Source organism: Cervus elaphus, chromosome 16 (genome assembly GCF_910594005.1).
Source record: "Cervus elaphus chromosome 16, mCerEla1.1, whole genome shotgun sequence".
NCBI classification, from domain to species: Eukaryota; Metazoa; Chordata; class Mammalia; order Artiodactyla; family Cervidae; genus Cervus; species Cervus elaphus.
Window position 1 is genome coordinate 2,753,655 of NC_057830.1, and position 24,822 is coordinate 2,778,476.

At 45.1% G+C, this 24,822-nt stretch overlaps 2 protein-coding genes across 8 annotated transcripts in view; one reads left to right on the top strand and one right to left on the bottom strand.

Moving 5' to 3' along the window:
- FBXW2 (F-box and WD repeat domain containing 2) overlaps positions 1 to 8,114 on the top strand; it is a 28,685-nt gene extending 20,571 nt beyond the window's left edge. For all 4 annotated transcript variants that reach the window (XM_043927285.1, XM_043927286.1, XM_043927288.1 and 1 more), the window contains 3 exons: positions 998 to 1,084; positions 1,705 to 1,874; positions 7,424 to 8,114. In XM_043927285.1, coding sequence (XP_043783220.1) covers positions 998 to 1,084; positions 1,705 to 1,874; positions 7,424 to 7,712 — 546 coding nt within the window. In that variant the 3' untranslated portion in view covers positions 7,713 to 8,114. The remainder of the gene's footprint in view (positions 1 to 997; positions 1,085 to 1,704; positions 1,875 to 7,423) is intronic.
- Positions 1 to 24,822, bottom strand: part of B3GALT9 (beta-1,3-galactosyltransferase 9) — a 56,716-nt gene that overhangs the window by 25,009 nt on the left and 6,885 nt on the right. The window contains exons 1-3 of one of the 4 annotated variants that reach the window (XR_006345777.1): positions 19,326 to 19,433; positions 18,742 to 18,831; positions 15,702 to 15,837 (exon numbers count right to left, since the gene is read on the bottom strand). The gene's annotated coding sequence lies outside the window, so the exon portion shown is untranslated. Of the gene's footprint in view, positions 1 to 15,701; positions 15,838 to 17,114; positions 17,168 to 18,741; positions 18,868 to 19,325; positions 19,449 to 24,822 lie in introns of those variants that run through there. The other 3 variants (XR_006345776.1, XM_043927289.1, XR_006345778.1) reach the window with 3 other exon arrangements.

Sequence of the window (24,822 nt, forward strand, 5' to 3'; positions counted from 1 at the left end):
TGGGTGGGGTGGGTGATTGTGTGAGAAGACCAGTAATACCACTGAACTGTACACTAAAAAATGGTTAAAATTCTACATTTTATGTTCTGTGTATTTTACCACACTTAAAAAAAACAAAAATTGGAAAGAAAAGTCTGTACTGGGCACATTCTGTTTTAAATAGAAAAGTTATGTAAGACAATTTAGTGTTAGTTAAAAAACACTGGATTTGGGGCTAGGACCTGACTGTAATGTCTTAGACAAGTGACTCTTCCCTTCAGGGCCTGAGTTTCATCATCTGCTCATTGTTCTTGTGAATATTAAATGAGGTGATGGGGCAGCTCCCCGCAAGTTTCATTTGTATCTGCAACCCAGGCTTCTGAGTGAGTGAGCCTGGCCTTCCTTCTCACTTTATGCTGATTTAATGGTAAAATACCCAGAACCTAGTGTTTACAGATTATCCCAAGTGCTCATGGGATTTTAGCTTCTATTACATTTATTTTCATTGTTTTATTTCATTTTCAGTGCGATTATCTGAGATAATAGGTGCCCCAACCCCCATTTTTAAAGATGAGGAAACAGAGATGAAGAATTTAGATGGTCCCGCCCAAGGTTGCAAAGTCAGCATATGACAGATTCTGGTCACAAGTAGAATGTCTTTTCTCCTTATGACGCACGTACTTATGAAAACAGGTTATTTGTGCCTGTTATGTATGTGGATTTTTTTCTTTCCTATTCTTTGTCATTTTATGATTTTAAAAATCAGTCCTAATGTTTGCTTCCAGACCAAAGCTAAGAGTAAAAGCTGCCAATATTAGACACTTTTAGATCCTGCTGACAGCCTAGAGAATCTCGTTATAATAACTCTTAGTAAAGGTTAACTTGAGTTACAGTTAACGTAGAGTTATAGATTACCCACATACCATATCATTTTGAGCTTTTTTTCATATTTTACTTAAGAGGGAGGTATATAGTACTAAAAGGGTCTTTCTATAACATGGGTATGTATTATTTCTAGGTGGTCTTGCAGAAGTGCAAAGTCAAGTCTCTCTTGCACAGCCCTGGAGACTACATCCTCTTAAGTGCAGACAAATATGAGATCAAGGTGAGGTTTTTTTTTTTCCTCGATTAATTTGCTTCATGAAAGACTGTGGCACAGGGAAATATTTCAAGGGAAGTAGGAATGTCTTCAGTCTAAGCCCTCTTAAACCTGTTGGAAAGAGACTTAATTCATTTTCTCCATGTTCTAGGCAGTTTCTAACTCTGATTTATAAATGAAGGGGGAAAAAAATCTACAGAAATTTATCTTCAATGCATTCTTACAATTTTCTTAAGACCATACATCTCTTACCCTTCTCCATTCTTAGATCTGAAGTATGAAAACATAAACATTTATTTGTATAATAATAAAAGCAATTTGCAAGAAGTTTACAGAGCACTCTGACATATACTTTCATTGCATCTTCTAAAACATTCCATGTGGTAGGCACTAACTGTCTTCGTGGCAGGAACTCGGGTTCAGAAGAGGTTGAATATTTCACCTGAGATTACACAACACATAGGTACCAAATAAGAACTTGAACCCGTGTCTCAGCGGTCAGTCTATGGTCTCCAGTTTACTCCACTTTGTTTCTGACTTAAGGAAACACAAGTCACGTTGTTTAAAAACAGGTTTTTCTATGGTGATGTGATCTATCATCTTTCCTAATTTTCCTTTATCTGTAGATTTGGCCAATTGGGAGAGAAATTAACTGTAAGTGCTTAAAGACGTTGTCTGTCTCTGAGGATAGAAGTATCTGCCTGCAGCCAAGACTTCATTTTGATGGCAAATACATTGTCTGTAGTTCGGCACTGGGCCTCTACCAGTGGGACTTCGCCAGTTATGATATTCTCAGGTAATATTTCCTTGGGCCTTTACCATTAACAGTCTGTTTCAGTTTAATAATAAAGACAAAACAGTATTTGGATAAACTAGTTAATAACTTGCTTTGGGGAAATGTTTACTCACATCAGCTGTGAATGATTCTGTGCTAAATCTCACATGAAAGTATTTTAAAGGCAGTAATTAAATTAGAGTTATATGTTGGAATGTAGAGACTCTAGCTTCTAATTCCTCTTCTGATGTGCTATCTGCTCAGTCACATCTGACTCTTTGAGACCCCGTGGACCATAGCCCACCAGGCTCCTCTGTCCCTGGGATTCTCCAGGCAGGAATTCTGGCGTGGGTTGTCACTTCCTCCTCTAAGTGATCTTCCCGACCCGGGGATCGAACCCGGGTCTCTCGAGTCTTCTGCTTTGGCAGGTGGATTCTTGGCCACTGCACCACCAGACAAGCCCAATCCCACTTCTTAACTCTGAGTTAATTTCCCCTTTCAGAGTGTCTGGGTTCTCCTGCCAGTTTTTCTAGAAAATGAAGAGTTTGGATGGAAAGATCTTTCACATTTCCTCTAGTTGTAATATTTTAAGTTCTGCTTCCTGGTCATTTGAAACTGTGCATTGAGGGATCAAGTGACCTTCTGTTGACTAGTAGAAAGACAGAGGTACTTAGAGAAGGTTACAGCCAACAGGCTTTCTCTCCAACAAAATAGAGGCCTATAGACAGTTTTGTGATTCACTGCACACTATAGACCCCTCTTGGAGATGGCAGTATCTGGTAGCATATTGGAGGCTACTAGAAACCAGTGCTTTGTGGTGTTTAAGAGAACTTACTTTGGTGATAAATAAACCTTGCTTTAAGACCTAGTTCTGTTTTTTATGAACTGGGTGATTTTATGTAAGTTTTTTAACCCTCTGTGCCTGAAGTGTCTCACCTATAGAGATTAAATTAATTGCCTCTAATGAGGGTCGGTCCTAAATTAAATCAGTCCTGAATATTAATTGGAAGGACTGATGCTGAAGCTCACGCTCCAATACTTTGGCAACATGATAGAAAGAACTGACTCATTGGAACAGACCCTGATGCTGGGAAATACTGAAGACGGGAAGAGAAGGGGACGACAGAGGATGAGGTGGTTGGATGGCATCACTGACTCGGTGGACATGAGTTTGAGTAAACTCCAGGAGTGGGTGATGGACAGGGAAGCCTGGCATGCTGCAGTCCATGGGTCGCAAAGAGTCAGACAAGACTGAGCGACCGAAGTGAAGGAGGATCTAGCTCGGGACCTGACAGTCTGTACCATCAGTACGTCTGAGAAGCCCTGCTGCATGAAGACACCTGTGGCTTCACGCACACCGTGCCTGGTGCCCTTGCTTGGAGGGGTGCCTGTTGACAGCTCACAGAATTAGTGTTCCATAGTGTGCTTCAGAAGGGACTGCCTGGAGACAGAAACAACATTTTATCTTCATTGTTTTTATGTGTGACTGTTTAGAGGTCAACTCGGATCTGATCCTGCTAGCCAGCAGCTGACAACCCATCTTTGCTCGTAAAGTTACAGCCTCATTATTGTCTTCCTGGAGTCAGACATACACTACTACTGTTTTTTTTTTTTTCTCTCAGATCTGCATTTCTAACCATTTAGATTTCCAAGCTATCAGAATAGTTTCTAGAAATAATTGATAACTGCATGCAGACAAAACAGATTAGAACAGATCCTAGAAAACATTAGTCCAAGCTCTTCATTTTACAGGTTGGGAAACTGAAGCTGAGAGAGGTTAGGGGCCTGGCCGAACATCCCACAACTCACCCTAGCCCAGCACCCACCTCCCCCTCCATCCATCCATCCATCCATGGCTGGATCATCCAGCAGACATATGCCCATGGTAGCAGCAAGCCAGAGAGAAGGAACTTTTGAAAGAACTTGATTCTTTGCAAAGTAAGAAATTCAAGTATGGTTGCCCATGGGTTTAGCACCCACAGATTCAACCAACTGAGGATGGAAACTTTTTTTAAAATTTTCAGAAAGTTCCAAAAAGCAAAATTTTGAATTTGCCGTGCGTCAGCAGCTATTTTCATAGTATTTACATTGTCTTAGGTACAGGTAACCTGGAGATGATTTGAGCACATGGGAGGATGTGTATAGGTTATATGCGGGTACGGCACCATTCTGCACGAAGGACTTGAGCAGCCATGCATTTTGGTGTCTGAGTGGGCTCCGCAGCCACTTTCCCCCAGATAGGACTGTAGTCACCCTGGGAAAACCAGATCTTTGCTAGTTTACTAATGCTTTTGTTTGAATTAAAGCTTGGAAGAGAGGGGTGCTGAGGCAGGGTGGAAGAACGGTGTCGTAATCTTTTTAATGCTTAGAGTCTGTAAAGGTTTCATTTGATCCTACGCCTGCTTTTCTCCTGTGTGCCTCTTACTCAGAATGGCAGGTGAAGTCCAAATTCCAGATGAGAAGTTCTGTTAGTTTTTGCTGTTTGGATATGCTAGCTGTAACCAATAAACTTGCACAATTGTTTGCTGCTTGCAAGTGCTAAGTTCAGATTTTTTTTTTTTTTTGAAAAGGGGATATTTTATCTCTTACTTCCCCCCTCTTCCTCACATGAATAAAACAGTCTCTCTTCAAGGGGTTGAACAATTATGTGACTGTGGCCTCAGTTGCCAGTACTTGGTTGTGCTCCTTACGCTTTGATGCTAACTGAAAAGACAGAAGGCGGCTACAGCAGCGTGTCGCTCTGTGAAAGCTAGGGTGCGGTGCGGTGTGTTGAGCGAGGCTCTCTTGGTGTAGCAGGCAGCGGCGCGCAGGTTCACGGGCGCAGGCTGCACTGCAGGGACGTCTGTTTGCAGTCCTAAAGTAGTCGACGTCCAGGGTGCTGTGAGCCTGTCAAGACCTGTGTTCAGTCCTGCAGCGTGTTTGCGCTTGAGTCTTTGAAATCAGTTTAGAGCTTCCCTAGTACCTCAGCTGGCAAAGAATCCGCCTGCAATGCAGGAGACTCTGGTTCAGTTTTCTGGGTCGGGAAGATCCCCTGGAGAAGGGATAGGCTACCCACTCCAGGATTCTTGGGCTTCCCTTGTGGCTCAGCTGATAAAAAATCCATCTGCAATGTGGGAGACCTGGGTTTGATCCCTGGGTTGGGAAGATGGCTACCCACTCCAGTATTCTGGCCTGTAGAATTCCATGGACTGTATGGTCCATGGGGTTGCAAAGAGTCCCACACAATTGAGTGACTTTCACTTTCATCCTTCCCAGCCTCAAATCTGATCCCCTAGCCACTCAGTTTTCCAAGTTTCTGGTCATTTTCTGCTTGTGTCAGTGACGTGGGACTTACTAGACTCTCCTGCTTTCCCCAGCCCTCTTTGACTCTGTCTTGTAGGAATCTGTGTTTTCCCGTGCTCACTGCGCCACTGCTGTAGTCGTTAGCAGATACTTACGTATCTAAGCTGTGTGTTAGGCACCGTGATGTACGCTGGGAACCAGCAGAAGCACTTACCAGACTTGTAGACGTGACGGAACAGGGAAGGCTGACATTCAACAGCTGACTACATGCAGATGTTTTAATGGTTGGGAGAAGAGCAGCGTGGAATGGGGTACTCTGAGACCTAGTCTGAGAAGTAAAGGAGAGCTTTGAGGAGGAGGGTCAGGCCAGGCTGTAAAGGGTGAGGAGATGCATGTAGCTGAGGGTGTGGGGAGGAACATGGTGGCCCGAGCATGCAGCCTGCTGAGAGGCCCTGAGCCCCCGGGAGCCCGGTGCGCTGGAGTGACGGAAAGAAGACCGGTGTGGCGGACAGGAGTGCAGTGGAGAGCCAGGGGAGGGGTTCAGAGTCTGAGTCAGGTGGTAACAGCTGTAGATTGAAGTGTGAGGTTAAATGATTGACAGCGTCCAAGAGCAGAGTGGGGAGACCAGCTGAAAGCCCTGGGCAGTGGTGCGGGCAGCAGGTGATGTCCTGGATCAGAGCTGTGGCAGGTCAGGTCGTAGTGAAAACCTCAAAGGGAAATTGAGATAAAACCAATAGACCTCGGTGATTGGATTCATGGTTTTAGGGTTGGATGGCTGCCACGTCTCCTGCCTTGAGTGGTTGGGTGAGTGAGCAAGCAGGGAGACGAAGAGAAACCGGTCTGGCTACGAAGTTTAGTTTTGGACCTGACGAGTGTGAGGAACAGGTCTTTGTCTTCGTGCTGAGTCCCCCTCCCTTCCTGGTCCCAGACTGGAGTCCGGTTCTGTGTCCTGCTCTTTCCCTTCGAGCTCTCTGCTGCTGGGGCCCCTCATGCGGGGCCTCTCACATCCCTCACTCTTGAAAGGTGAGGATTGTGGTGTTCTTCTCCCCGTCTCCAGCTCATACTCTTCAGCTGTCCCACGGTGGTCCTGGTTACCAGGCCCTGTCCCCTCTGCTAACATCTTGCACACCCTAGTTGGTGGTGTCCTTGTTAGGATGTAGAGCTAACCGGGCTGTCACCTGGGCTCAAGCATACAGTCACCGCAGAATTTGTATGTATATGTCCTGTCGCTCTTCTCGCAGGCTTCCGGAGAGAACAGTGACTGTTCCCCTTACGGAGCGCGCAGAGACTGAGAGCTGTTCCGTGTTCCTCCTCAGCAGGGTCTCTCCCCACTGTGCCTTTGTCATCACAGTTTTGTGACCTGCCAGCCTGAGAAGCTTAAAGCCGTCCTCCCTACTCTCCCAGTTTTCTCTAACTTACTACGAATCTGTTGTTATTAAATGTTTCCGAATTATTTGGGAAACTTTATATTTTCAGCCTCTAGACTGTTTTGAGCGGAACCTGTGTTTGCCACCTGCAGAGCGGAGCAGCACCAAATCCCTTGGTTTTCCGTCCTCTTTCTGGGCGTGCGGGCTCCCCTCGGCCAGTGCAGTCCGCGCCCCACACCTGCGTGCCTGCGTCTGTGACGGCGGAGGGCTGGCCGTGCTGCGCCGCGGTAGCTGGGGCCTCGAGCCCTCAGACCCTGGTGTCTGAGGGGCTCAGGAAGCAAGGGCTGACAGCGGTCCTCACCCAGCGGCAAGAGTTGAGTGTCAGACTCTCCTTCTGACCAGTAACTAGCTAGTTGTACATCCTTAGCCAAAGTGTTTACCCTGGCTGGTCTTTAGTTTTCACATCTTAGAAATGAAAATATTAAATGACATAATCTGAAAGGTCCTTTCCAGCTTAGATGGGCATTTTATGCTTTTATAAATGTTCATTTCCTTATATGCCTGTGTTATGTTATTATGAAGGGTTCTTTTCCCACACCTTTTTTCCAAAATAGGGTGAGCTTTATGTCCTCATATTTTCCTTTTTATAAGAAAGTTTCATTTAGTTTTAAATTTGCTTGAATTTTGTATTGGTTTTTTTCTTTGACTGCACTGCTTACGGGATGGAGGATCTTACTTCCCCGACTGAGTATCGAACCTGCGCCACCTGCTGTGGCGTCGTGGAGCCCTCACCGTTGGACCAGCAGAAAATTCCCTGTATTGGTTTTCAGTGTCTCCAGAAAAGATTACATGAACTGTGCATAAACAGATGCACAGTTGCCTTCACGCCTGGTTCACGTGTCTTAACTCTCATCCTTGTAGGGTCATCAAGACTCCTGAGATAGCAAACCTGGCCTTGCTTGGCTTTGGAGATATCTTTGCCCTGCTGTTTGACAACCGCTACCTGTATATCCTGGACTTGCGGACAGAGAGCCTGATTAGCCGCTGGCCTCTCCCCGAGTATAGGAAGTCCAAGAGGGGCTCCAGCTTCCTGGCAGGTGAAGCGTCCTGGCTGAACGGACTGGACGGGCACAACGACACGGGCCTGGTCTTCGCCACCAGCATGCCCGACCACAGCATCCACCTGGTGCTGTGGAAGCAGCACGGCTGACGTGGGGCGCCGGGGCCGCGGCCCTGGCGTGCGGCCCCTGGCAGCCACCTGCATGAACCAAAGTTCTCACCTCACGGCATCATCGCGCAGCGCACAATCACTGTCTGTTTGCCGGGGCCGGGCTCGGGGCGGGGGGCTCGTCTTGTGGACACACACCGCAGCGCGCTGACGGGGCGCACCATTGGCTTCATGTGTTCTTAGTTTGTGGTCAGTGTGAGAGGCTGCGTCTGGGGTTCATCATCTATTTGTCCTTAGTTATGTGGGTCCGTGTGAGAGGCTGCATCTGGGGTTCATCTTTCTTGAATATTGGTTTTAAGTAAAGAAATTTAAATGGCTCATTAATCTGCTAATTGGTTGCCTATAAAAACACAGTCTATTATTAAAGCTTTTTACCATTGCCTTTTTCTCTTTTGAAATTGAAGCAAAGGTGCTATGATGTTGTTACAGCAACTTTTCTCACATGGGGCTTAGCTTTTATAATGACCCGTGTTATAAAGACCACCAAGTTCTGTGACATTCATGCTCTCCACCAAATACCAGTTCTAAAGAAAATGTGTCTTCAGTGCAAATCCAGTTCTATAGATTGATGGTTTGTGACACATTTTAAGCCCTCATTCTTGTCAGAGCCAAGGTCGGCCGTGTCTGAGATGCACGAAGTTCTGTAGTCTTTGTTTCTGTGGAACAAGCTGGCTGGGTCACCTGCCATCTCCATGACTGCGTAGAGGGGACACGGTTCAGTGGAAGGTGCCAAGCTGGCAGACTGAAGCCTGGCTCTGTTCCCTAGGAGCCCCGCAGCCCAGGAGTGCAGTTCTCTGGCCCCGTTTTCTCTGTCTGTATAGCTAGTTGTTAGGCTGTCATTTGATTTCTGGGATTCTTTCTGGTCCTGTGTCTGCCAAGCTGTGCAAAAGTTGATGCTTCAGTTTTGTCTGATTGCTAATTCATTGTTTCTTGGCATGATGATCTTGGAGATCGTCTATAAATGAAACCACTGATACAAAGTTGTCATCTGTAAGGAACTCAAACATGCAAAAAAAAGAATGGATAAAAGGGAATGTGGAAAATGTTAACATAGTCTGCTTTAAAAACTATGCAGTTGGTGGAAGAAGTGCTGAGAGGAGTTGGGGTTCTCTGAAGAGGCAGGGTGTGCCAGCTCAGAGGGAGAGATCCCTGACCCTGAGGCTCCTTCCTCCGCTGTCTCTCTCTCAATGGGTTGCCTCAGGCAGGCTAACTTTCTGTTGAAAGTGAAGGACTTGCGCTAGATTGGGGTTTGCAAACTCACAGGCCCGGGGAGCCATGCGGAGAGCATAGGTGAGCGCCGCCCTCTGGGCAGGATGGAGCTGTACCAGGGGACGCTTCTCTGACGGGCGGTTTCAGAGCCCTGCGTGCCAGGCGGGAGGAAGCCCAGTGTTGCGCAGGCCTTCTGATGTGTCAGGTGGAGCTAGGCCTCCAGAATTGTGTTTGTAATTCCCTAATTTTAAAAATGTGGACAATGACTTGGAGATCATGTGAAATGCAGTGGGCTAATAAACGAAGCGAGTCTGCAGGCTGCCAGTTCACATTCCCCACCTTCTCATTCCTGCAGGGTAGACGAGGCTGTGATTCGACAGTGGCGGTGTTTTAATGTAATTGTCACAGACATTAGGGAGAAAGTCTAGGGAACGAGTGTTGGGAAGAATTTAAGAGTTCCCAGTTGTGTGACAGAGGAGTGAGGGGGGCGTTTCAGTCACGGACCTCCAGGAAAGTATTAATAGTTAGAAGATGAATTTAAGAGCTGGAGCCTGAGTGGGAGGCCCTGCCTGGGAATATGAGGGATTCTTTCTTCTTGTTAACTTTGATATTAACCCATTTTTCAGGTAGGAAAAGGGTTGCTGGCAGAGCTAAGAATGATTCAAAATACAGGGGGACCACCACACTCCCAAATCCTGTCACCCTAGAGCCTGAAAACAGACCTCCAAATGCTGCAAAGTCAGGGTTTATGAGAACTGACAGTTGCTCCCAAGGATGGATTTAGGTAATATCCATGCCGAGACTCTGAGGAAATCAGGTGAAAGAACAAGATCTTCATACCCCAAATCCATCTCACATTGATTTCTGTGGGTGAGCGCTGCTTGGTCCTTTTAAGAAATGGGACTAGGTTCAAAGCTGGAATCTATTTCTCAGGAAACTCAGGAGGCTTTGGGCCACGGTGAGGGGAAATGACTTTTCTCATTTTCATCCACCTGGAACATGAAACTGAGATCACAGATCTAATGATCATCCGTAGTCCCACCTCACCTTCCGACATACATCCAATTGCTTTAAAGACCACGCGATTATATAGTCATCTGTGGGGAAACTTTGAAATGACAGACCTAAAGCTTGTATGGCAGGCCCGTCTCCTTTCGGTTTTCAGTGGCGAGTACCACGGTTACCACCGAGGTGGCGCAGCTGATTCTGACCTCTGTGCTCAGAGCCCTGCCTTCATCCCTCTTCGTATAGTGTTGCGGTCCATAGAGTCAGAGCCACGGTTTTTCCAGTAGTCATGTACAGATGTGAGAGTTGGACCATAAATAAGGCTGAGCACCAAAGAACTGATGCTTTTGAATTGTGGTGATGGAGAAGACTCTTGAAGTCCCTTGGACAGCCAGGAGATCAATCAATCCTAAAGGAAATCAACCCTGAATATTCACTGAAAGGACTGATGCTGAAGCTGAGGCTCCAATACTTTGGCCACCTGATGCAAAGAGGCAACTCATTAAGAGAAGACCCTGATGTTGAGAAAGATTGAAGGCAAAAGGAGAAGGGGGCTGAAGAGATAGTTTGATAGCATCACTGACTCAGTGGACATGAATTTGAGCAAACTCTGGGAGATAGTGGAGGACAGAGGAGGAGCCTGGCGTGCTGCATGCAGTCCATGGCGTGGCAAAGAGTTGGACACGACTTAGTGACTAAACAACAACAGCTTCTATAAAAATGGAAAAGCAACCCATCCTTTGGAAAAGAAGAACGCGAGGTGGGGAGTTGAGCGCAGTGGATAGGGGTAACTCAGGCTCCTTTCACAGAGTTGGGGGCGCTCTTTCCCGGACACTGACTTCTGCTTCCGTAGCTCAGAGGCTAGGGATTTGCCTTTGCCTCTTCTTTTGTGAGTGTTCTCATTTCTGAAAAATTCTTAGGTCATGAACAGATAGACTCCATCTTTCTTCCCGAGCATTGGATTTCTCCAGGAACCCTGGTGTGGTAGAAGGTGGGGTGGCTGTCAGCTCAGGTCTCTGGAGGGACTCATAAGAACTTGGGGCTCTGGGGAGAGGATGGGGTCCGAGAGAGCTGAGGGGGTGTGAGGTTTCAGCAGACTTGGTTCCCGTTCCAAAGGAAGCTGGTTCCCCCCAGCAAACCCCATGTGAAGAATATAATAAGTGATGTCAACAGCTGGGTTTCACCTGACATCTTAGACCTATCGGAGAAGTAGGAAGAAAGACTTCCTCCAGGGGAGGGGCTTGACTTTGAACAAGTCCCACAGGAAGTACACATGTTTGAATAGCTTTTAAGTGGAGGAAAGGGAATGTTGCTATTCGGTTTTAAAGTGTGCACTTCCTTTTTCCTAGTTCAGAGTTACTCTGTTCTGGCCACTGGGAGTGCTCAGGAAAACATGAGTGAGGATCACGTGATCATGCTAGCGTTTGCTCTCGGGAGAATGTTTAGTGCTCTGCATTTGTAAAACATCTTAGGGAGAAAAGTACTTTTGCAAACAGTATTATGTTAGTCATGCAGAAATCGTTGCTGTCAGGTGAGGCGTTTCAGCTGAACAGAAGCAGCTAAGGAGAGGAGCCCAGCTTGATGCGTTGCTTTGGCCAAACCCAGCCAACCCCTGAAGCCATGGTGGTTGCCCCGACTTCTGGGGTGCCTAGAGATGGGTCTCCCCACCGTCTCGCTTCTGGCTCTCCATGCCTCCTCGTCTGGGCCTCTGCTGGGCCCTGGCATCCGAACCGCTTGCCGTTGTCTGTAGGGAAGCGTGTAGTCAGACTGCTGCCCTGGGAGGCAGCCTGCGCCAGGGCGCACTCTCCGCTTTCCTTCAGCGCCACGGGGTTGTCAGCGTAGGGGAGAGGCCCCAGGTCCGTCCCCGACACAGCCTTCCTACCTGCTTATGCTGGTGCTTGCCAAGGTTTGAGGGGACCAAGACCCTCTTGAGAATTCTGCAGTCCCTAGACAGTGTCTGACAGAGGGGCCAGGTTAGCACTCCCGACAGGAGTGCCTCCGGCCACCTCTGTGTCCTGATCTGCGGCTCCCTGCGCTTGCTCTAGGAGATGGGATTTCTTTCAGGATGAGTCACCAGATGGATTACCAGTTGCCTTTGTACCACTCCCTTCAGCCTGATGAGGCTGAGTGACCGTGCTCGGTGCAAAAGGGTGTTTTGCTATCAAGTCGTTTCCGTGTGTATCCAGTCTCCCCCAGTTGCTTAAAACTTGTGTTACAGTCTTGACTAGTGTGAACATACTTAATGGTTGCAGCTTAAGAGACCCAGCTAACTTCTACTCTTCATGAATGTACTCAAATAAAAATGTGTTTTTGCATATTTAAACCTGGCCAATTATTAATTCAGATGGTAAAAGCTCACTGCTGTTGGTGTCCATATACTGACATTGTGAACAGACACATTTCATTCATTTAGACTTAGTTCTCTTGATGAGAATGCTCAGGTTGAAACAGGCTGTTCTCACCAATCCAGCACCTATGGCAGCGTGGAACTTCTGTCTCACTTACTTGATGTGTGTTGTGATCTCGGGGGAGTGAGGTGAAGTTTATATCGGCACTCTCTGGGGTGGGTGGGCAGGGGAGAAGGGATTGCTTAAGCCAGTAGTGGAGTGACTGTGGAACAAGATATCTCTATAAGATGAGAGGTTATTTTCATGTGTCACAGAAGCGTTCTTCCACCTGTGAGTGATTGTGCTAACTAGAAATCATTTATCTCCACACATGAAGCAGGTTCCCTTGATCAGGCAACATTTGGTTCGGCCAACCCCAAGTTATTGTTTGTACTTGAAAGAAATAAAGCTGCATTTCCTTAAAAATTACATTCTGCAATGAAGGCTACTTTCTTGGTTTTTTTTTTTCCCCCAGCCAATATTCCAAGGAAGCTTTTCAAAAGCAGGTGTTCTTGAACTGTTCCTCAAATGATCTAAAGCAACTGATCTGTTCCTGTTTTCTGTATGTTCTAGAATGTAAGTCTAACAATGTAATGATTTCTGAATGAGGTCCAAGAGTGGAAATAAATTTAAAAGCAAAATGCAAGGAAGGATTTTGCTGACCTTCGTGAATAGGTGGAAATGGGGAGGAAAATGTCTTGATGCAGAGTCCAGAGCTTGGCCTCCTCTCCGGCTGCTCTGAGCCAGCTGGAGGATCGGCACATGCCCCGGTTGGTTCATCCTCCCTACTGATGTCACTGCTCAGGGCTCATCGTCACACGTGGCCTGTACCTTTGCCCTCCAGCAGGGCCATGTGGGGCCGATGGTCCTGTTTCACAGGTGAGAAGTTGAGGCTTGGAAGGGGGGCTGGTGGCCTGGAGGATGAGTAAGTGGTGAGAACGAGGCCTGCTGGTCAGCGTTCACGGGCACGGGCTTCTCCTCCCTGGCCTTGTTTCTCTTCCCGTTCTCTCCCTTCTTCAGTCCAGGCCTGGACCGCTGCCTGGCCCCTCACCATCGTGTGCGCCTCCCGAGCCACCGTGGACTCTGCTGCTGGGGCATCTCCCCAGCCACTCCTTCAGGCACACGTCTGCTCTGTCCAACAGCCTCGTTGTCCTACTGTCGCTAAGTCACGTCCGACTCATTTTGCAGGACGCCACCCCCAACCACCACCACCAGGCTCCTCTGTCCATGGACTTCTCCAGGCAGGAAGACTGGAGTGGGTTGCCATTTCCTTCCGCAGGGGGTCTTCCCAGCCCAGGGATCGAACCTGGGTCTTACATGTTGGCAGACAAATTCTTTCCCACTGAGCCTCCTGGGCAGCTCCGTGCAACAACCTTAGGGGCTCCCCGTCATCACAGCGTGTCTGGGTCTATCAGTGTAGTCAGTCCCAGCTCATCTCTTCAAACAATTCTTGCTCTTTCTCCTCCTGTCTTTGCCCCTTGGGTCTCCCCGTGTCCTCCTGGGAAAGCCCTCTGAAACCTTTCCACCTGTGCTCAGGCCAGCCTGTGGGATCCCACTGACCCCCCACTACGGTTAGAGCCTGCTGACCACCGGCCTCCCCACTGGGCCCGACTCAGTGTTTTGTTCCTGAGTACTTAGTTGTGCAATTCATTTGGCAACTCCTCACGTAGTACCTTTTGCAGTTGGCAAACCATTAGCTTTTACCCTTGATCTGCACATTTTTCAAAATTGAGGTGAATGCTTTGGCTCTCCAGCAACAGCTTAAGATTGTTGATCTTACGTGATCAACAATTGTTGATGTTAACATGATGCTCGATACAGTCTTAGTATTTTAGCAAATTTCCTGGATTATCTTAGGGGCTATGTGTTATGAAGGAAAAATAACTTGAAAATGTCAGCGCACCGAAGCAAAGTGAAAGACCAATTTACACACAGCCTTTCCCTTTTAGACTTCCCTGTTCTGCCATATTCTTTTTTATTTATTATTAAAGTATAGTTGATTTACAATGTATTAATTTCTGCTGTACAGAAAAGTGATTCAGTTGTATGTTTTTTCATATTCTCCTCCATTACAGTTTATCACAGGATGTTGAATATAGTTTTCTGTGCTATACACAGTAAGACCTTGTTGTGTATCTCCTCTGTGTATAACAGTTTGCATCCACTCATCCCAAACCCCCAATGCATCCTTCTCCCATCCCACTTCCCCCCTGGCAGCCAGGAGTCTGTTGTCTTTGAGTCTGTTTCTGTCTCGTACATAAGTTCTTTTGTGTCGTATTTTAGATTCCACATATAAGTGATATCATAGGGTACTTGTCTTTCTCTCTCTGACTTCTTCACTTGGTATGATAATCTCTAGGCCCATCCATGTTGCTGCAAATGGCTAAAATAATTCCTGCATTCTTTTATATGGCTGTGTAGCATTCCATTGTAGATATCTACCACACCTTTATCCTTTCATCCGTCAATGGGCATTTGGGCTGTTTCCATGTCTTGGCTGTCGTGAAGAGTCCTGCTGTGAACGCAGGGTGCGTTGTTCTGCCATATTCTATAAACTTCTAAAGTATTCTGAGTACATCAGCGCAGGATGTTTGATGATCATTCTTTGGTTAGACAAGGGGAGTCCTTGCCAGTGCGATATTCCTCTCCTTTGCATTTTAACCACATGTTCTTTTCTCTGTGGCAAAGTTCGTCCAACAACAGATACTTTTGGAGAAAATTACTCAGACTCCTCATTTATCATAATGATCTTTAATATTCTCTTCTTATGCATATATGTGTAGATTTGAGTAATTACAAGTCATTCTTTTCATATTGTGCTGTCAGAACTGTGCTCTGAGTCTTTGCAGTTACCATAATACTTTGTAATTTTCCTTTATTACATATAATTTGCTAAACCATTCCTGTTTGGGTGGATAATTAGGTAGTTTGCAGTTTTGCTTTTTAGATAATTCTACAGAGAATTTCTTTGTGCATGATTTCCTTCGAACAAGTTCCTAGTAGATGACTTATTGGTAAAGATGACTTATTAAAGCAAAGGAAACTTTTTTCTTAACTTTTTTTGTTTGTTGTTGTTATAGACATGGAAGAGAGCATAAAACACAAAATTTTTTTTTTTTTTTCTCCATGGACTGTATAGCCTGCCAGGCTCCTCTGTCCGTGGGATTCTCTGGGCAAGAATACTGGAGTGGCTTGCCATTTCCTTCTCCAAAAACACAAAATTTATTGAGTCATTATAGAGTGAGCAGCTGTGTGACCACTGTCCAAGTCAAGAGAGAGTATTTCTGGCTCCCAGAAACCTCTGCCGTTTCCAGGAAGTAACACTTCTGTGGCTCCTGCTTCCTGTTTGTCACCTGCTTTCCCAATGGGTTAAAGGGTGTCGTCACCTCGCCGGCTCGAGTGTACGTTTCAGCACGGCACCGTCGGTGTGGAGTAGTTAGTTTAAACTTTGGCCAATTCAGTAGGTATAGAGAAGGTATCTCAAGGTTGCTTTAATTTTGTCATTTCTTCAACATGTGGAGAGAGAGAGAGGTTTTTTTTAAGTCTTTATTGAATTTTTTACAATACTGCTTCTGTTGTTTATGTTCTGTGTTTTTGACCGTGAGGCATGTGGGGTCTTAGCTCATTGACCAGGGATCGAACCCACACCTGCTGCATTGAGAGGCAAAGTGTTAACCACTGGACCGCCAGGAACGTCCCCAGATGCTTTTATGTGTGCTTATTTGTATTTCTTCTGAATTCTGTTTTCCTCTTTTACCCATCTATTTCTTTTTACATTTTAAAAAACTTGAGAAACATTGAGATGAGTTACCGTCACAAATAAAATTTCACTGATCTAGGCATCACTAATTTAGAAGTAAGAATTCAACCCAAGGCATGCATTGAAATTTTCTTTCCATAAAAAGGATTGATGTCAAGTGAACCTTTCAACAATCACTGTTTATATCCCAGTAATTAACATCCAGTGAACCAGTGAAGTTGCTCAGTCGTGTCTGACTGTTTGCGATCCCATGGACTGTAGCCTACCAGGCTCCTCCATCCATGGAATTTTCCAGGCAAGAGTACTGGAGTGGGTCTTTTTTTTACATGCTTGGTCACAAACTCCGCACTGCCTGTCGACGTAGGTCTAGTCCCAGCACTTCAGAAGAGGGCCATCCACCAACCTGTCGTCAGTACAGGTCACATAGAAATGTCTTTCTTTTGGACACACCATGTGGCATGTGGGAACTTAGTTCCCCGATTAGGGATCGAACCTGGGCCCCCTGCACTGCAAGTGTGTGTCTTAACCTCTGGACCACCAGGGGCATCCTGGAGCCATATTTTCAATTTAAACTTTTCCTATTGAAGATATATAACAAGTGACTAATAGTATTTATAGGAAAATGTGGGCAATCATGAATCAAAAAAATGTTTCCCAAAATTCACGTGTTGAAATCTAAAATAAGGAGCTAATTCAGCAGGAAACTGAGTGCAGAGTCTAGGAACATAGTTGTCCTGGTGTTTTACTCATTAATGCAGAGTCAGGGAGGGCTTTGTCGGTGCTTTTTTATTTCAGGCCTCTGAGTTCAGAGAGGAAATTTTCCATCTGTGAGGTTTTGCAGGAGAGCAAACATTCCTGAGTTTGGCTAGTTCAGCAGATTTAGCCATGTGAGGTGACTCTTGAGCTGGTTGATCATTCAAGCTTTAAGGGCACAAAGCTTGAACTCTCCCTTTTTTTCTGGCTGTGCTGCTCAGCTTGTGGGATCTTAGTTCCCCAACCAGGGATTGAACATGGGCCACTGCAGTGAAAACTCCAAGTCCTAACCACTGGACTGCCAGGGAATTCCCGCTTGAACTCTGAGAGGGAATTAGAAAAACAAAGAACACTTATGAAGAATATTGGGCCAGCCTAAGCTGAAAAAACAAGGCGTTGTTTCCTCAGATTCTTTTTTTCTCTGCCATAAGACCGTGTCTTGCCAACAGGAATGGTGTCTTACTCTTCTCTGCGCCCATATGGCCTAGAACTGGCATAAACTCTGAAGGAGGGGCTGGATGGACGTGTGGGTGAGTGGGCCTGGGATTGGTCTACATTGACTCCTATAATCCCGTGTTCCCAACATGTGTGATGTCCTTCCAGCACATTTGTATTACCTGGGAACTTGGTAAAAATGCAAACTATTGGGCCATACCGCAGACCTAAAGAATCAGAAACTCTGGGGCTGGAGTTGGGCAGGTGGTCCCCATGCCTACAAAGGTCGAGAACCATGGCTGTTACCTATTGTCTGGCCTGTCCTACCACCTAGTGGGATTCTTGGGAATAGCATCTGGCGATGAATAGAACAGAATTCTGCTGCTGTTGAATAAAACTGAATTAGACTCAAGGGCTTCCTGGTGGCTCAGACGGTAAAGAATCTGCCTCCAATGCAGGAGACCGGGGTTCAGTCCCTGGGTCAGGAAGATCCCCTGCAGAAGGGAATGGCTACCCCCTCCAGTATTCTTGCCTGGAGAATTCCGTGGATAGAGGAGCCTGGTGGGTTATAGTCCATGGGGTTGCAGAGTGACCCTGAGTGACTGACACAGCAAGGACTTTCTTGCACTTAAAGTTACAGCCACTCTGAATGTGTTCTAAAACTGGAATTGCCTTCTACTTTACATTCAGTTATTATAAGGCATTTCATGTCAAGACATCAGCAGGCAGACTATCATAAACTCTTCCCTATTGTTTTATAAATAAATACCTTTAATTTTGTACAAAATATTTCTTATCATACACTAGAATAATACACAGCTATCAAATTGCACTATGAAGAAAAACTAGTGGGGAAATGCAAGAGCAAGGTAAAAAGAAATTTAAAAAGGTGCACACCATGATTCACTATCTTGTAAAAACCTATAAGGGAGGAGAATCTGAAAAGAAATGTTGTGTGTGTGTGTGTGTGTGAGAAACACTCTGCTGTAGACCTGAAGAGCTAACACAACATTGTAAATTAACTATATACTTCAATTAAAAGGAAAGAAAGTTGTCATCCAGAAATAAAAAATACACATGGACCTTTCTCAGATCAATAAACAAACCATGTAGTGTTTGCAAAGTTTCTGTGAGACATTTTAATCCCCAAATTGTGGCTGTCTACTGTTTAAAGTTGCTACTAAACGGCAGAGAACAACTTGCCCATTTAACCTGCCAGAAATGAACAAGATTCTGTTTCTGCATCTGGTGTTATAAATAGGGCCAGGACCCTTCCCCCCAATTCTGAAGCTGTTTGACAAAACTGATTTTCTCCTCCAAATTGATCAAAGGTCTGCTATAATATGGAGGGGAAAAAACCTCTCCCAAGGGAAGGCTGAATCCGATGAGATAATATCTGACTCTTGCAAAACACTTTTTTTGGGAAGAGAATAAAAAGTAATAGAAAACTCTTGGGGCTTACCTGGCAGTCCAGCGGTTAAGACGCTCTGCTTCTGCTGTAAGGGCCATGGGTTCCGTCTCTGGTGGGGGAACTAGGATCCCACATGCCTCACTGTGAGGTCAAAAAAAAAAAAAAGCAATAGAAAACTGTTGAACTCTCTAAAGTCTTGGGGTCCTGATATTTCCACCCCATTCCTTATTTTAAAAGAATTTTAAAAGTCTAGCCTGGAGGAAGTTAAATGATCTCTGATTTTGGCAAATGCCAAAGTTAGAAGGTTCTAAAAAGAAATAAGTGTGTACGCTCAGTCGTGTCTGACTCTTTGCAACCTCGTGGACCGTAGCCACCAGGCTCCCCTGTCCGTGGAATTTTCCAGGCAATAGTACTGGAGTGGGTTGGCATTTCCTCCTCCAGGGGCTCTTCCCCACCCAGGAATCAAACCCCGGGCGCCTGCGTCTCCTGCACTGGCGGGCAGACTCTTGACTATGACTACCGTGCTGCCTGAAAAGCCCAAAAAGAACTCCAGTAGGCCTCAAATGGGGCTATGCATTTCTTAAAACTACAGATTTTAAATTCCAATGGAATGCAAGTGATAACAAATCACTTACCAAAAATGCATATCTGCAAATCAGTTCCTTAAGAGAAGACATTGTTTAGATCAGATAATACTAAAAGAATGTTCAGTTCCATTTTCGTTGTTGTTGTTTTTAAGATGAAGATAAACTTTTCATCTGTAAGCCAATTCAAATTTTTAGTTTTAACATTAACAAGATTAGAGAATAATTCACATGTACATATTGAGCAAAGGCAAAAGATATTTAACCACAGTTTGAGGCGTAATAACCAAGAATCAACTACTGACCAAAAATGATGTAAATGGCTAATTTTTTTTTTCAGTAAGGTTTTGTTCCAAGAAACTCTCCCATGGGAGTTCTGCTTAAAATGATGGCAAGTTCGTCTTGCCTTTATCTTGTCCCCGTCTATATACCCAGCAGATAGTAAAGGAATTAAAATTAAAAAAAAAAACAAGAAACAGTACAGAAACACAGAAGGGCAAAGGGAGCTGAGGGGGAGGCATTCATAAATGTGAGACTGGTGGGAATACTTTTGAAACTGAAAGCAGAAGTGAATGAAGGAATGATGACTAATTTAGCAGATGAGGATGCTCAAAGGACAATTCATTCAACTGTGCTAAATCCTCATGCAGGAGATAAACTCCTAAGAAAAAAATAGCAGTAGCAACACAGTATTTTAAAATATAGAGTTAAACGCGGGGGAGAGGGACCAATCAGCTCTGTGACTCTCTGTAGAGCAGGCCTCAGGGATGGAAAAGAATAGGGCAGAAACTACTGGTTTTATTCCAAATGTATTGTTTCATTCTAAGTGCATTTATTCTGAGTGTAGAACTATTTTTCCTCTTCAAGCTCTCTGTAATTTTATTTTGACATTATTTAAATTTTTTAACATTAGGGAAGGTAGGTTTGGATTTAGCATAGGAAAAACTGCTTAGAGCTATCCCACAGGGGAGCAAGAAAAAGGAGCCTGTGTCCCCAGACGTTCAGCACCAGCATGTCAAAAATGTGGTCAGCAGAATTAGTATTGAGTCCCACACCTCTATAGATGTCATCTAATGTTTTGTCCCGTTAATACTGAAAAACTGAGGCTCAGAGAGCTCGGTTTGCCTGAGACCAAGGGGATGCTGCTGCTGCTGCTGCTGCTAAGTCAATTCACTCGTGTCCGATTCTGTGTGACCCCATGGACAGCAGCCCACCAGGCTCCTCTGTCCACGGGATTCTCAAGGCAAGAATACTGGAGTGGGTTGCCATGTCCTTCTCCAAGGGGATGCTAGCGAGCACAAATCTGTTGATCTCCAAACCAGAGGTTTTTCAATCCATATCGTGGCTTCCGAATCACAGAAGTGATTTGTTATGCCTTCCTGGGCACTTGTGCACCATGACATTTCCCTCCAGCAGCTGGATGAAATCACGGGATGGTGTGGTCCAGGTAGGAGGTGAAGGTGCCCCTTGGGGAAGCAGGACTGTCCAAGGCAGGATGCACCGGGATAGAACACTGTTGCAGGTCATGAGAACGTGTCTGGCCCAAGTTTCTGCCCTGGATGCTGAGTCTCTGGCCAGGCTGCCTTCCCAGGGCTCAAATCAGCTCCTCTGCGGTGGCTGGGACAAGGGGGAGGTGTGAATGCCTCGTATGACTCAATACTGTCAGATTACACCGGAATGGCGCCCCCGTCTCCTCTCCCACCAGCAATGAGTGAGGGTTTCCATGTTCCCACAATCTTCTCAACATTTGTCATTACCAACTTTTCTAATGTTTTTTGTTGTTGTTGCCTGCTTAAGAGGTATAAAGGGCTTCCCTTCTAGCTCAGTGGTAAACAGTTAGCCTGCCAAGCAGGAGACATGGGTTCAATCCCTGGATCAGGAAGATCCCCTGGAGAAGGAAATGGCAATCCACTCCAGTATTCTTGCCTGGGAAATCCCATGGACAGAGGAGCCTAGTGGGCTACAGTCCATGCGATCTCAAAAGAGTCAGGCACGACTTAGTAACTAAACGACTAAAACAACCACAACAGGTATAAAGTGACATCATTATTGCTTTATTTATTTTTCTGATGATCAGTGACATTGACATCTTTATAAACTACCTTCCCTTGGGCTTTTAGATTTCCTCTTCTGTAAATTGCCTGTTTCTATCCAGTTATATGTGATGGTTTTAAAATATGTCAATGAATTCTTTGATACTCCCCCTGTAAGAAGTGGAGTTTACCTCCCTAGGCCGTATGTGTGCACTGGACGTACTCAGTTACGTCGTTTGCCCCTATTCCTGGTTTGCAGAGAGCTTTTAGCATCATCAGTGTGGGCAGTTCTTTATCAGATCGTTGTTCTGATCAATTTTTACTTTTTGTAGTGTTCTATCCATTTCATCTGTGTTTTCAAATTTAACAATGTGTACCTCTTAGAACCTGGAGGAGGGCATGGCAACCCACTCCAGTATTCTTGTCTGGAGAATCCCCATGGACAGAGGAGCCCGATGGACTACAGTCCATGGGGTCCCGAAGAGTCGGACACGACTCAGCGACTCAGCACAGCACCTCTTCTAATCCTTTTACGATCTTTTAAATCTGTTGTGTCTACAATAATTTATCCATTTTGCTTCTTTTTTAGCTTTTGGGTGACTTCTCTCTCTCTCTCTCTTTTGGTCAGTTAGATAATTGTCTGTCTATCTTAAGAAACTTTTCAATAAACCAGTTTTGGATTTTGTTAGTATTCTCTAAGTTGTTCTCTATTGCATCTTAGTATTTCATTCTTTCTTGTTTCTTTGTGTTTGTTCTGTTGGTCTAAGTATTGCTTTAGCTGTGTCCAATTTCAACTTACTGTGTTTTACTCTATTTATATTTTTAAAACATTAATTAATTTATTTTGGCTGCCCTGGGTCCTGTTGCTGTGAGCGGGCTTTCTCTGGTTGCAGTGAAGTGGGGCTACCCTTCCTTGCGGTGTGTGGCTTCTCCTTGCAGTGACTCCTCTTGCTGCAGAGCCCGGGATAGAGGCCCGAGGGCGTCAGCAGCTGTGGAGCCTGGGCCACGTGGCTCCACGGCACTTGGGATCTTCCAGGGCCGGGGATCGAACCCTAGTCCCCGGGACTGGCAGGTGGACCTACCCACTGAACGATCAGGGAAACCCTGTTGTGTTTTAATTATCAGTCAGTTTTTAGTACCTCCTAATTTCCTTTTAAACTCAAGCATTACTTAATAATTTATTAGTTTCCAAAAATATAGATTTTAATCTATATAGATTTTTTGTGTGTGGTCCAACATACCTAATTCAATAAATGCAATATATATAATGTTAATGGAATGAAGCGGGAAAAATCACATGATCATCTCAGTTGATACAGAAAAAAGCATTTGATAAAATCAAACAACCTTTCATGATTAAAAATACAACAACCAAACACTCAATAAACTGGGAATAGAAAGGAACATCTGCAACATGATAAAAGGCATTTATGAAAAACTCACAGCTAGGACTTCACTGGTGGTCCAGTGGATAAGAATCCGCCTGCCAATGCAGGGGACACAGGTTCAGTCCCTGGTCCAGGAAGATCCCACGTGCTGCAGGGCAGCTAAGCCCGAGAGCCGCGTCTACGGGAAGCCCCCACACCCGAGGCCCATCCTTCACAAGAGAAGCCCCCACAAGGAGAAGTCCAGGCAAAGCAACTAGAGAGTAGCACCCACTCGCTGCAACTAGAGAAAGCCGCAACAAACATCCAGCACAATCAAAGATATTAATTAATTAATTTAAAAAAACCTCAAGGGTAACCTCATACTCAATGGTGAAAGACTGGAAGCTTTTCCCATGAGATCAGGAGTAAGATAAAGGCGTCATGACACTTCCACTCAATGTAGTACTGGAAGTTCTAGCCAGAACAATCAGGGAAAAAATGAAATAAAAGCCATCTGAACTAAATTTGAAGACTGTATCTAGAAAACCCTAAGGAATTCACTCACCCCAAAAACCTGTTAATGCTAATAAATGAGTTCAAAGTTTCAGGATACAAAATCCACACACGAAAATCAGTTGTATTTCTACACACTAGCAACGAGCAATCTTAAAAGGAAATGAAGACAACTCCATTTACAATAGAAACAACATTTACAACTCGGCAACAAAAATTCAAACAACCAATTTAAAAATGGACAAAGCACTTGAATAGATATTCCCCCAAAAAGCTGTTCAAATAGCCAATAGGCACATGAGCAGAAGTTCAACATCACTAATCATTTGGGAAATATCAGTTAAAAGCAAAGGGAGACGCTACCATATACTCATTAGGATGGCTACTATCGATAAGAAATAACAAGTGTTGAGAAGTTGCTGGAGAAACTGGAACCTTCAGACATCACTGGTAGGAATGTAAAATGGCATAGCACCTATGAAAAACACTTTGGTGAGTCCTCAAAAATTTAAACATAGAACCACCATGTGACCCAGCAGTTCCACTCTTGTTCCTGAAAGGTGTGGGGTCCGGCTGCTTGCTACCCAAAAGCCAATAATCAGGCCAGGGTGGGAGAAAGGACAGTTTGCTTTGTTTCCGATGCCGGCAACTGGGGAGGAAGGCGGAATCCATCCAAAGGCCTATCCCCGTCCCCTCGACAAGCAGCGGGTGAGAGCTTTTATACCTGGAGTTGGCGGTGGAGGGGGTACTACATGCAGAAACCGCAGTCAGCTCTGACAGCCATCTTCAGACTGGTCAGCGGTGGGCTGACCGGCGGCATCTTGATTCTTCAGGTGCAGTTAATCATCAGTTCCAGGGTCCATGTGTTCGCACTTTTTTGAGGCCAAATCTTGGAATTGTAGCAGCTCATGTCTAGCGTATAGTCTGGTCATCATGTAGCTAACTTGTTCCACCTGGTGTTTCAGCATCTTTAAGACAGCTCACAGGACATGGCTCAGAATATTATGTATAGCCCTTGAGGAGAAACTAAAGGTCCTTGACTATGCTTAATGACTGTTTTCCTTTATTTCCACATGTTCTCATTTCTCTGATTAAACTTAGTCTTTGACTGAAGTTTCCCACAGACAAAAGGCAGGCAGAGGGCATGGGGGAAGGACCCACATGGTCCTGTCCTGTTTTGCTCTTCTGTAAATACCAGAAAGAGCTGAAAACAGACTCGCACGGATACTTGTATGCCAGTAGTCATCGAAGTATTATTCACAGTAGCCAAAAGGCAGAAACAGCCTGAAAGGCCATCTACAGAGGAATATGTGACAAAACATGGCATATACACACAGTGGAATAATATTCAGCAATAAAAATGAAATTCTGATACCTACTACAGCATGCATGAACCTTAAACATAAGCTAGGTAAGATAACCCAGACCCCAAATGGCATATATTATTACACTGATATGGAATATCTAGAAGAAGCAAATTCATAGAGACAGAAAGTAGATAAGAGTTTACTGGAGGCTTGAGGGGTAGAGAAAATGAGAAGTTGTTGCTTAATGGATACAGAGTTTCTGTTGGGGGTGATGAAAAATTTTGGAACTGTATAATAGTAATGGTTTCACAACACTGAAAATGTGATT